Raw genomic sequence first — 12,697 nt, 5'->3', positions numbered from 1 at the left:
ATTTGGGTGGGCCTGTGCACACCCAGGCCCACCCATGGCTCCGCCCCTTGATATGATGTTAAAAATTCATAACTAGGGAGAGCTAACATCATGCACCCAGGGTGAAGATCTTGATTGATTGAGTGTTTGACATTTTGGGGATTATAAGGCATAAACAAGAGAGCAATGAACCAATGAGCATTAACGACACAACTGAACAGATTCGGAGAAGCAAGATATTCCCAATGGCCTTGGCCTTATTTAAGAGTACTTGTTTGATGGTGTCGGCTCCAGGAATGATTTGTGGCAAATGTGTTGTGTCTTGTGCCTTAACCCTAAAATCCACCAGCATCAATGCGTTCATTCTGGGAAAAAAACAACAACAACAACAAATCACACACACATAGAGGAAGTATTTTTTTTCCAGTTGCTATCATTACCTGAGTTAGCATTTCTTGTGGGTCAGTTAGTTACCAAAGCTTTGTGAACACGTTGATAGCATAAAAGCCTGCTTGAGCCAAGATTGTTTAAACATGTTTTAATGAGCCAAATTCACATCATGTAGGCTTTGTACTTCAGTACACTACAGACTAGTTGTATACTTTTTCTTTTTTTCAGTAAAATGGTCAAAACAGTAGCATGCCTACTCCACTTACCAGTATTTTTTTTTTGTTGGGGGTGGGGGGCACACAAGTATCTGTAGGCTACTTCTATTAGGATATTGTGAATACTTTGACCACCTCTACTCAGGTTGAAGTTACTCGCATATGCAGGTGAGGTTAAAAATTTAGCAAGAGGGGTTTTTTTTGTTTGTTTTGAGGTTGGTTGGTTACTAGTGCGCCTCGGTGTCTTTAAGGCTTTAGGGAGAGGTTCACTGGAGGTTTCTGTGGGGAGAAGAAGGGAGTCAGACAGGCGACAAGCAGTGTCGTCTTGGCCCCGGGGCAGAGGCTGGGAGGGCGAGGGGGAGCCAATGAGAGGGAGACATCCACTCCTTCTCTCCTGCCCGGCTTGGCTCAGCTCGGCGCGCCCTGTAATTAGGAGCTCCACTTGTGGGCTGGGCGCCGCCACCGTGGACAACTTGGGAACGCCAGCTCCGCACTCTTGTCTCTTTGTCTTTTAGTGTTACTGAACACTTGGTGGAGCGTCAACATCCTCGACAATGAACGGGCAGCCATCACCTGCGTTCGAGGAGAAGAAACCGAACCTCCGCGCGTCCCCGAGTCTGGCGGAGACTTCACCCGCGGACATGGGCTTCTACGGCGGCCACGGTGCTCTCCATGGCTCGCAGGATTTTTACGCGGCGCAGCAGTCCTACTCGACTCAACACATGAGCCCTTACGCGTACACCCACTACAACCTGAACGGTATGGTCCCCGGTGGTGCGTTTCCATGTGGAAAAACCGAGTACACTTACCCGCACTCGGCGTACAGAGAGACCGGGGGCTTCAGCAGAGAGACCCAGTCAACACTACCAGACAGTGGTGAGTAAGCTCAACACTGAGTGCACAAAATGATTCGTAATCTGTTTATCTGTCATTCGAATTAAACTCAAAATTGCTACAAACGACATTGGATATGAGGGCCCAGTTGTAATAAGCAATACAAAATGAAATACAATGTGAAGTAATATAACATTTAAAAAAGTAGTAAATTCGGCATGATGTAATGCATACAGTGAGGTAGCCGGGTGGTATTTTTGTAAAATAAAATGTATAATCGCCTCATCTCGCATGTATCACAGTAGGTATTCAATATGCACAACGCATTGAATGGTTGTTCGTTTTGAAACCATAAGTCAAGGATTTTTTTTTCATTTAACATTTAACTGATGTTCATTTTATTTTAAATGAAAAGGGGAAGTCCTCCAAACATTTTTTTCAAGAAAATGTTCTATGCAGGCCCACTAGTTGAAACAATTCATTCTGATAAATATTGCGTTTGTGGAATCTCAACTGAAAATGACATCACAGTTTCTCAGGGCTCAGGTAGTGACCAGTCACAGCTCACCTGTTTTCTGAAGCTGAGTCATGATTGGTTGTTATCTGAGCCCTGAGACACTGTGATGTCATTTTCATTTGACAGAAGTGAGAAAATGGCCGCCCCCCGAGATGGCTAAAAGCGGGTAGATTTTGCTGCTTAAGTCATATTGCACAAACGCAATTTTTATCAGAATGCCTTGTCTCAACTAGTGGCCCTGCACAGAACATATTCTGAAAAAATATATATGTTTAGGTTAACTTGACCTTTAAGTGGGTTTGGTAAAGGTCTGGATCTGGATCAGATCTGGATATCTGTATAGGGCCTGTGTGACAAGGCGACTTCAAGCTGGTGTTTCGCAAAACAGAGTTGCGGCATGGTCTGAAATGAGTCCTAGTATCATCTCCAAATTGAAGGCCAAATTCAATACAAGTTTTGCAAGATGATACAACCAACACCTTTCTGCCCGGTCAATCCAGAGCTGACTGCTACAGCAACGACTGCCCTTCAGCATCAGGCCTGTTTGTGTCGGCAACACGTGCACTGGAACCTGAACATGTGGAAGAACAATACGCTCAGCGATGAGTCCAAATTCTGACTACTGCAGTTGGCATGTGGGGTAAAAGTGTGGAGATGACAAAAGAATGCTCTACTGATTTCTGCACGGATACAGTGCCATCTTTTCGTGGAGGCTTTTATCTCAATGCAGAGAAATAGCCGACCTTTGGCAATCCTGTATCGCACAATCAGGGATCAAATTCTATCCTCCAAGTTGACAACGCTCAGAGAGGCATTTGTCAGAGATTACCTCCAGAATTTGGGAAAAGAGAGGATGGAGCAGCAGTCCTGACCTCAACCCCATTGAAGACTTGAAAGAACAGCTTGGGCATTCTATTCGTGCCAGAGTGACCAACACAACCACGTTGGCTGACTTGCAACATGCTGCATTAAAATGGTAAAAGGAGTGCACTATTCATCAGTGTACATCATACGGTGGCTGCCCAAAGAGCTTCACACACTCACATACGTTTCACTTATTTGCCAATCTCCAATCTGGTGGCTGCCAACATCTGCTTTACTCCTAAAATTCCCCAAAGTTTTAATTTAAAGTTTAAAATGGCTCACCTTAACCAGCATTGTGGCGAAGGGTAGAATCCAATCCAAGTTGATTGTACTCCTACTACTGTCTATAAATGCTCGTCGTCTGCTTCTTTTTCTTCTTCTTGGTTCATTAGCGGCTTAAAGCTCTTTGGTGCATATTTCCACCGGGAGGCGCAAAGTGTTTCCATATATAGTAGTCAATAAAAGCAACCCTGCTTGAATTCACCCCCGCGAGTAAACACACGAGACAGCAGTCGTCAGCAAAACGGCCGTCCGTCAGTGACGGACTGAAAGGTTCGTTGGTACTTGGGCCGGTTAATGACAATTACACAGATGGATGAAATTAACCTACTTTCATCAGTGCTTAGTCCATCATTAAAAAAAAAAAAAAAAAATCCCATCATTCGTCATTTGTTAGCAAAACGGCCAACTGTCAATGACGGATTGATGGACCTTCCGTTAGTACTGATGGAATGCCCACCTCTGTACCCCTTGGGCTCCAAAGTAACACATTTTCAAAGTACCTTTTCCAGCATCGAAAATGAAATGAAATGAAATGAAGAATGTGACTACTAGGCAAATTTACTGAGGAAAAGTTATACAGCAGGAGACATTTTTTATCCCTCAAAGTTTCAATATATTGAGCAAAATATTTTACTCCAGGTGAATTGTTTCTTAGACACACAAGCCATTCTGAACCGAGGGAAACAAATTTGAGATTAATTGAATAATGAAAGAACATACCTTGTTACAAATAGTGAGGCAATATGTGTCAATATCTGCCACTCAAAGTACAATATACACTAATGTACTTTGTATTGTATTTCACTGATTAGTGGACTACAGTGTAACTTTTTGCCCCTTTTGCAGGTCAGAAAAGGTACAGGTATGTTGGAAATCAAGATCTATCATGTTTAATTTAGTTAGAAATATGTAAACATTAATGGTATGGAACTGATTATTGATTAGTCACATTGTTTAGCCATTGAGGCAATATGGAATGCACTACTTAGATGCAATGGACCAATGAAGTCGTAGTTGTACTAATGTTTTTCCCCAACCCCAAAAAACCTGAAAGAATAAAACCAAAAGAAAATTTAATACGAGGGGATTCATTGTAGTAGAGAAAATGATAATAATCCCCCCATAAAAAATATTTCAAAAAAACTTTTGGGCGTGGGGACATTATTCAAGGGGACAACTCAGAGTGTTATTGCAGAACACCCTACAACTTTTGGCACTCTCATACAGTAAGATTACACTGTGAATTTGCTCTCCATTTTCAATTGGTTTGAGGAAAAGAGCAAAAATAATACAGAAGTCCACATGGTTGTAGTCATCGTTTTAGGAATCACAATTCTAAGAGCTCCTTGACAGCATTGTTTACCTCGCTCCCCCTACTACCATTTTACACCCCTCTGCTCCACTTGCTTCATGCACTATTCCCAACCCATTTATGATCATAGCCATCTGTAAACCACAGGCCAAAATGTTATTGCTGAACAAGACTCAGCCCGGTTTCTACTTGCTCTCCGATTGCTGACAACAAACCAAAGTTCTGTGGCTCTAAATGGGGAGAGAGACTTAAAGAGAGACCTACACTACAAGTGCACTGGTTAGATTGGTGACGTAGTGAAATTACTATAGTATTGTTTCATTGAAACTTGAACGCGCAAATAAAGGCGCCATTCATTGTCAGTGGACAAGCTTCGGTAATCATCACAGTGATGTCACAAGTCTGGAGAGGGATATTGGAAACATTTAAGCAGGATCATGTCTTCCACATCAGAGTATCACTGTCGATTCGTTTTAAACCGAAATTGCTGGAAAGTGGCTCAGGATGTAGTCTGTGGGCAAAAAAGAAAATCATTTGTGGTGAAGTAAAAGCTAAAGTGAGAACAGCAGTTTCCTGAGCTGTTTGCACAAGGTTCAAGGAGTATGAAGAACTGTAAATTGAAGCTTCTTTCACATCCTCCATTCAGCCATGCATTTTCTATGTTGCTTAAAGCGGAAGTCAACCCAAACATATTTTTTTCAAGAATATGTTCCCAGCAGGCCCACTAGTTGAAACACGGCATTTTGATTAATTTTGCGTTTGTGGAATATGAGTTAAGCAGCAAAATGCACTCGTTTTTCGCCATCTCTCAGGGCGGCCACTTTGTCTTCTGTCGACTGAAATTGACATCACAACTGCTCACAACGCCCAATCACGACTGACCTGTTTTCTGAATCTGAGCTGTGATTGGTCATTGTGAGCAGTTGTGATGTCAATTTCAGTCGACCGGAGACAAAATGGCCGTCCCCAGAAATGGCTAAAAATGAGTGGATTAACACTAATTCGACAAATGCAATATTTATCAGAATGCCCTGTTTCAACTAGTGGGCTTGCATAGAACATATTCTTGAAAAAAAAATGTTTGCGTTGACGTCCCTTTAAACTCACTAGGCTCGCAGGTCTGCTGGAGCCTAGCCCAGCTGACTTGAGGCAAAAGGCAGGGTCGACCCTGCACTGGGCGATAGCCAATTGCGGGACGTGTAGGCAAACGCAGACAACCATTCGCACTCACATTTTTCAGTGAACCTAACATGCATCTTTTTGTGGGACGGAATCTGAGTGCTCAGCTCGTACATTATTGTGTAAAAGCCTAGCAACCGGTAACTTTATTTTCATATTGTTTCAATCTATTTCACATCAGTCCTTTTGACGAAGGCACAGTTAGAGGGATTGTACACCAAAAAAATTCAAATCTGATTTCAGGGGCCAGGGATCTTACCTTAAAATTGCCTTTCGCTTGAGGTCAACATGTTAAGCGGCACAGAAAATGGATGGATGAATGTCACTATGGCATCAATGGAACTGTCCACCCCTCAGAATCATAATGGTAGCATCCCTCTGTTCGCCATGAACCTGGAATTAATTTGCTAACTAAAACGCAGATGGACAAGCAAACACAAACAAGACATGCTACGCTTTTTTCCCCCCCTCAATATTCCCAACAGTTATGCCTTGAAATAATTCAGTGCTCTAATGAGTGACATTGTAATTTTAGAATGTCATCATGGCCAGCAACAAGTATAATGATGCCCTAAAACCTTTGCGCAGCACGCTGTATACAAGTATACATACCAGTGGTTTGAGTCAGGGAATCCTTTTATATTGGCTTTGTTGATTGAAGAATTTCTTTTATACTTGAAAACTATTAGCGCCAAAAAATACATTTATGGACACATAAAGCCATCTCTGATTCAAATTTGTTCTTGACCAATGTTGTTTTTAAAGATATAATTGGCAATCGTATTTTTTTTCAACATGTGAGAATATAATATTAATTGAATGATCAATGTTTTGCTTATTAAAACAAAACGTTTTTAGTGCGTTTGAACTCACCTCGTCATGTCAGCTTGATTTGACCTGGGAAGCTATCTCTCTGTGAACATTTTAAAGAAACGCAAACTTGACAGACTGGTGCACTTTTTTGACATTCCAGTTGGGAGTTACCTGGAAATGGCTCCAGGGCACTTTGGCCCACAGCCACACAGCACATCAGGCGTCACAACATGTCAGTCAGCCTTGGCCTTTGAATCATCCTACAACACCGGCTCCTTATCACGCAAGGGCCCGCATGTGGCCACGCCATGTCTCAAATGAATGCGTTTATTTCATGAATTTCTATATAATAACAAATAGACTGTTATTGTGAGACAGAGGTTTTTTTTTTTTGTATATACACATCTTGAAATACTTAAAGCAGAGGCCACAATTTAATTGTATTGTTTTCTAAAGTTCATTATGAACTTTTTATGTCGTGCCATTTGCTAACATATAAACACCCAATGTTACTGATTTAAGCTAATTTCATTAAGCTACATCGGTTTGATTGTAAAAGGACAAGAAAGTGATGCAAGAGCAATAGAGGCAATGTATGTATAGAAGGAGTCTTCCAGACAACATGAAAAGCACCAATAAATCTCCTTCACCCGCCCCGGCTCTGGGGGACACTCAGACCAAAATTATAAGTTTTGCGTGCTGGTGGAATTTCTTTGAAATGTTGGGACTGCAGCAGCCATGGCTATTTCTGTGCTATATTTCTGCTTCGTGGAGAGCAATTTGAAGCCGGTTTCATTCTATGATGCATGTGCAGAAGACACATGGAGAATTGTAAAATACACATTTCTCATAGTAAAAATGTGTAGGTGCTGGAAATGAACTTGTAACATGAGATGAACAAACCTAACACAACTTATATCCTCCTATAGTGAAAGAAGAACCAGAGATGGAGGTTCGGATGGTAAATGGGAAACCCAAGAAAGTTAGGAAGCCGCGGACAATTTACTCCAGCTACCAGCTGGCAGTCCTACAGAGGAGATTCCAGTCGGCCCAGTACCTGGCCCTACCAGAGAGGGCCGAGCTGGCCGCCCAGTTGGGCCTGACACAGACACAGGTGAGGCTCCAGTGCAGGACAGTGATATGATGAGTACACAGCATTACCACCATTTAACCAATCGAAAACGATTTATCACTACAGCGGAATCAAAAAAGAAAAGTATAAACTCACAGTGACATTGTCAAAGAGGTATTGACACTCCCAGGTGTGTCAGACAAGTTCCAGGAATTATCGTTTGCTTCGTTCTGTGTGCGAGAAGAGGTGAGAGTTTTGGCAGGACGACTCATGGCTGCTTCACCAAAATGGCCTGAGCATCTGACGGCTCCTGACGAAGAAGAACATCTCTGTGCTGGAGAAACCTGTCTACTCACCCAACCTGGCTCTATGTCATTCCCCCCCCCCCCCCCCCCTTCTTTCTCTCAAGCTCAAGTGGGTCATCAAGTAGGCCCCTGAAGGGGGAAAATGTGTAGTTTGGATCTGAAAAAAAATTCTGGAACTTTTCTGACACACCTTGTATGTTAGAGAGTAATGAAATGACTGAGAAGAAATGGTAGTTGGATGTCACCTAGTGGTTAAATGATCAATGACACGTGTGCGCCAGATGGACCTACTATAAAAATTCTTTAGCACGCTAAACTCTTTCCTCCGACGGTCACATCCAGAAAAAAGGGAGGATGCAAGGGCATTTGAATTCTTCACCTAATTTAGTAAAAACACACTAAAGCCAATCAAGCAATTTTTATGCTGTTTTTATATATAGTGGATTATAGTCAGCGTGACAGCTTTCTGTTAAAGGTGATGAGACAAATATTTCTCATTGAAGTGGCATGAAATATGGCTTTCTTCAACTTGAGATCAGCATCTTCTCGGTGACCCCATTTCTAGAGCTAGACATTCGTCTATGCTTTAGTCCATCTATGAGTTCCCGTCTGTATTTCAGACCCCCCCCCCGGTCGGTCCTAGTCAACCAAACGAGAACAGACTTTACCGGTACCCCGTCACACGCAGGTGTCCCACTCCTGACACGCAGCCAAACAAATAAAAAATAAAGTGTCATATACCTTTCGGTCCCACAGATGAAATGACATGTCCGCCATTTTGTTTTAATTTCAACCAATCACCACGCTGTGCATGTGTGTGTGTCTCTTGTTTTTATTTTACATTTTTCCTTTATTTGTCAGCGCCTGCGTGTGACGTGAAAATGATGTTCTCGTTGCCGATTGGCTGTCGCCGACAAGGGACTGGGACCACGCGGGTCGTCCGGAAATACCGGCCAGAAGTTATAAATGAATAGACGATGCCCAGCTTTGCTCATTTCATTACATGAAAGCATGAAAATAGACATCGCTGTCAGTATTATGCAGTGCACCTCTATACCACTGTTGTCACTCTGGCTGTATTGATCAACATTGAGCATGATTATGTTTGGAAATGCACAATTTTGAATGATGTCCTATTCAAATGCACAGTAAGCATATTATTATCATATTCTAGTCATATACAGCAGTATAATGTAGAGCAGGTTTTCTTGACATGGGTTATATCTAGAGGGTTAAAAGCATATTTACAAAAGCGATCAACAATTATGTTATAGTCCCGTTTTGAAGGTTTCCCTAACTAAATAGAAGTTCCAACTGAGGTCTGAAGACTAGGCCCTTGAGACTTTCAGGGAAATACCGACATCCAGACCTCATAGCTGGCTTCAGTCATGGATAATGTGACAGTCTTCACTCCTCCAAGTTTCAGCCTACTTTGTTGCCACGAATAGTACTGTAATGTATTTGAAATAAAACACTCTGTTTTTTTACAATAAGTCCCTAACATCACAGCTCTCACAGTGTGTCAGGTGTACTGTATTTCCCTTTTAGACACATTCGTCAAAGATAAAAAATATACGCACACTAATTGCAAAAATGTATTTGCCTTTTCACGATAGGCCCTCACATGATACTTTTTAATTTCAGGTTAAAATATGGTTCCAAAACCGTCGCTCCAAATTCAAGAAACTCTACAAGAATGGAGAATTTCCACTGGGGGACATTGCACTGGAGCATAGCCCAGAGGCAAGTGATTCAATGGCTTGCAACTCTCCTCCATCTCCCGCTGCATGGGAAAACAACAATAGCAGCAGTAACGCCACCAACAACGCAAGCAGCAACGACACAAACAGTAGCAACAGCCTCAAGAATAATACAATGCTGGACCCTACCAGCAGGGGGCAGGAATCCTATCAGCCCTCAGGTGATTCCTCCTCTGTCTACATGGAGGAGTACACGCACCAGAATTGGTACCAGCAGCAGGACGCACATTTAGGGTTGCAGGCGGCTGGCACTACCCACCACCCATCGTCATCGGCACCACCAGCTCCCATCGGAGCCGTTTACTGAATCTCAAACTTACTGTAGACATTAAATGGACCCATTCAACTTAAACCGAAGGGACGTTTTTGGATCATCCAGAAATACCTGAAGGTGTGCCTCGAAAAGCAGGATGGAAATAAATGTACTTTTTGATATTTCACATTTTTAATATGACCAAAGTGCCCAAATCTATTGATTTACTTAATGCCTTTTATAGCCAAAGACCAACTACTACTGACACTCTTCAAGATCAAGTTTTTTGTTTCCTTTTCTTTTTTTGCTGGGACCTCCCCTTCTTCATAGCCCTACTAAAATAATCGAATTTGAGCAGTTTGAACATTCTTTGCCCAGCCTGTGTGAAATTTAGTCAATTTAGTTTCGACATATGACTGGCTTCTGACACCAAAATGATTTGTTATCGTTCATTGCTCATGGTGTTGCTTTCACACCATGCAGGGTGATCAAAAATCACGAGACTCTTCCACTTTTCTATTTTGTCTCAGGTATCATTCAGGCAGACGTGAGATCATAAGCGTTTGACAATTTTGGCTTTGCCATTTTTTTGTAAGCATATTGTTCCCCTTGCCCATGGCTCGCCAATTCACTTTGGAGCAGCGAAACAAAATTGTCACCAGGCAAGAAGCTTTTCCCTCCCCGACCGTGTTTCCGATTTACTGTTGTCAAGCTTCAAAATCTTCCATTTGTCAAGGACACATCTCTCGTTTGAGAAACTAGCGTAAATGTGGAACTGTGCGACCCCCTCAAACTGGTGCTGAAATACACTGGGGCAGATCAACTTCTTGCCAGGGGGCAACTTTGCAACGCTGCACCAATATGCTTGCAAAAATCTTCAAATCCTAAACTGTTCAATGTTGACGGCTTCAGGATGGTCTGATTTTTACCTGACACGAAATACAAAAAAAAGGAGTAAAGTGATGGCACCTGCTGGCGCCCCCCCCAAAAAACGGTCTCCTATCTGTTATATGCAGGAAAAAAAAAACACACCTATTCATTAATTCGTTCAGGATTTTGTGCTCAAAGCCATGTCTAATATAAAAATATAGCTAATGGTATATGTTGAAGTGAGGGGAGGAGTTCCATGCAGTCAGGCCCTACATAGCCTTGTTTAATGGAAAATAGTGTTTTTGCTGCCATCATGTGGCATCTACAGTATATGCAAACCTCTTTGGGTGGGTGTCAAATCCATGCAAATATTCGCTGTTCGTGGCAGAATTTCATGACCCACCACCAATATAATAAATAAAGTAATGATAATCTCATCTCATCATTTTTTCAGTGGGAAATCTGAGCTGGTTTAATTGAACATAAAGAAATTACACATGTAATTGTACCTTAAGCGTTTTAATGCAAGAGCATTTCATTGTTCTGCCGGTTATGTTATTGACATAGATGAACAAAGATACATTATTTGTCGTGAATAAATCATTTTTAGACCAATTAAGTAATTAATCACTGCAATATTGCATTCTGGAACAACAGCGATGCCCGCGTTTTTATACATGGCCAGTTTAGAAAATAATGTGAGTGCCTCACACTTGTCTGGATTGGAAGATACTATGCAATGGTATTAGAAAAAAAAAAAAGGTCTCAATACCACTATTATTCAGCCCTCGAAGGCTGATGTTATAAGGTGCTGAAATAAATTAGAGGGCGTCGTGATTATACCTGTTTCTTAACTGCTGTTTGTCGACGAAGCCTGAGTCATTTAAAAGTCGTCGTACAAGCACAACATGTGGCCAGGATCACCATGACACTCTTCAGGTGAAGACTAATTAGTGTGAGAAATTATGAGGAGGGAGGGTGAAGGTTATGCGCTTGACAGGCATGTCATCTATCAACCTCAGTTGGTTGGTTTGTGAGCTGCTTGAACTTTTTGGAGTTATGTCGGAAACAGAAAGCCAGGCGTGGCATATTGTCGTCGTCATTACGCAAAAACTAAGTTGTGACATTTACCAAACCCTAAGAAAGTATTTCAGCCCTCGGTCTGACAATTAAGACTTCTGTAGGTGGTGTCATTCACGGTGCAATTATTTTGTCATTTAGGTATGAGGATGCTTCGGGTTTGTAATTAACTTTTTTAGTGGAGCAACATGTGCAGCCAACCTCTCTATGCTACTGTATTGGTTTCTGTTCAGGACTCTATTACTCATAGGTCAGGCCATTCATGACCAAATGTGCAGTTCATGAAGTAGAAATGCCACAAGACGTTTCTCGATCGATGCCACTTGACCATGAGCCTTCTCATTTAGTATTAATGGAACATGGCAAAGAATCATTAAAAAAAAAAAGATCATCTCCATATATTAAGATGTTTAGCATTGTTTGTGAAGTTTCCATGACAGCAGAGGAACATATTGTTGTTTTGGCATCAGTTTTCAAAAGTAGGAGAGGCTTCAAGATAACACTATCACAAAGTGTGCGTTATTTGTTCTTAAAGTAGAAGTCAACCCAAACATTTTTTTTTCAAGAATACGTTCCATGCAGGCGCAGTAGTTGAAACACGGCATTTTAATTAATATTGTGTTTGTGGAATATGAGTTAAGCAGCAAAATACAACCGTTATTAGCCATCTCAGGGGGCAGCCATTTTGTCACTTCTGTCGACTGGAATTGACATCACGGTGTGTCGGCTCAGATAACGACCAATCACGGCTCAGCTTCAGAAAACAGCTCAGACGTGATTGGTCGTTACCTGAGCCCTGAGCAACTGTGATGTTATTTTCAGTTGACAGAAGTGACAAAATGGCTGCCCCCAGAGATGGCTAAAAATGGGTGGATTAACTCTCATTCCACAAAGGCAATATTTATCAGAATGTCTTGTTTTAACTAGTGGGCCTGCATAGAACATATTCTTGAAAAAATATGTTTGGTATGA

At 41.8% G+C, this 12,697-nt stretch overlaps 1 protein-coding gene across 1 annotated transcript; it reads left to right on the top strand.

Annotated features, from left to right (window-relative positions):
* The first annotated feature begins 1,062 nt into the window (after positions 1–1,062).
* LOC147134800 (homeobox protein Dlx3b-like) lies at positions 1,063–11,023 on the top strand. Its single transcript, XM_086055864.1, has 3 exons — positions 1,063–1,460; positions 7,315–7,499; positions 9,407–11,023. The coding sequence occupies exons 1-3, from the start codon at positions 1,139–1,141 to the stop codon at positions 9,827–9,829; spliced, it is 930 nt and encodes a 309-aa protein (XP_085911990.1). The 5' UTR covers positions 1,063–1,138; the 3' UTR covers positions 9,830–11,023.
* Positions 11,024–12,697: the final 1,674 nt, after the last annotated feature.

This window comes from Filicampus tigris, chromosome 16 (genome assembly GCF_054856515.1).
Source record: "Filicampus tigris isolate MCC_2025a chromosome 16, RoL_Ftig_1.0, whole genome shotgun sequence".
Classification (NCBI taxonomy): domain Eukaryota; kingdom Metazoa; phylum Chordata; class Actinopteri; order Syngnathiformes; family Syngnathidae; genus Filicampus; species Filicampus tigris.
This window is presented reverse-complemented; position numbering and strand designations above follow the sequence as displayed.

Bases quoted from the DNA above. Each gene is read 5' to 3' on its own strand.
- LOC147134800 (XM_086055864.1), top strand. From the start codon at position 1,139: ATGAACGGGCAGCCATCACCTGCGTTCGAGGAGAAGAAACCGAACCTC. The intron at 1,461-7,314 runs GTGAGTAAGCTC...ATCCTCCTATAG, and splicing joins GTCAACACTACCAGACAGTG to TGAAAGAAGAACCAGAGATG. The intron at 7,500-9,406 runs GTGAGGCTCCAG...TTTTAATTTCAG, and splicing joins TGGGCCTGACACAGACACAG to GTTAAAATATGGTTCCAAAA.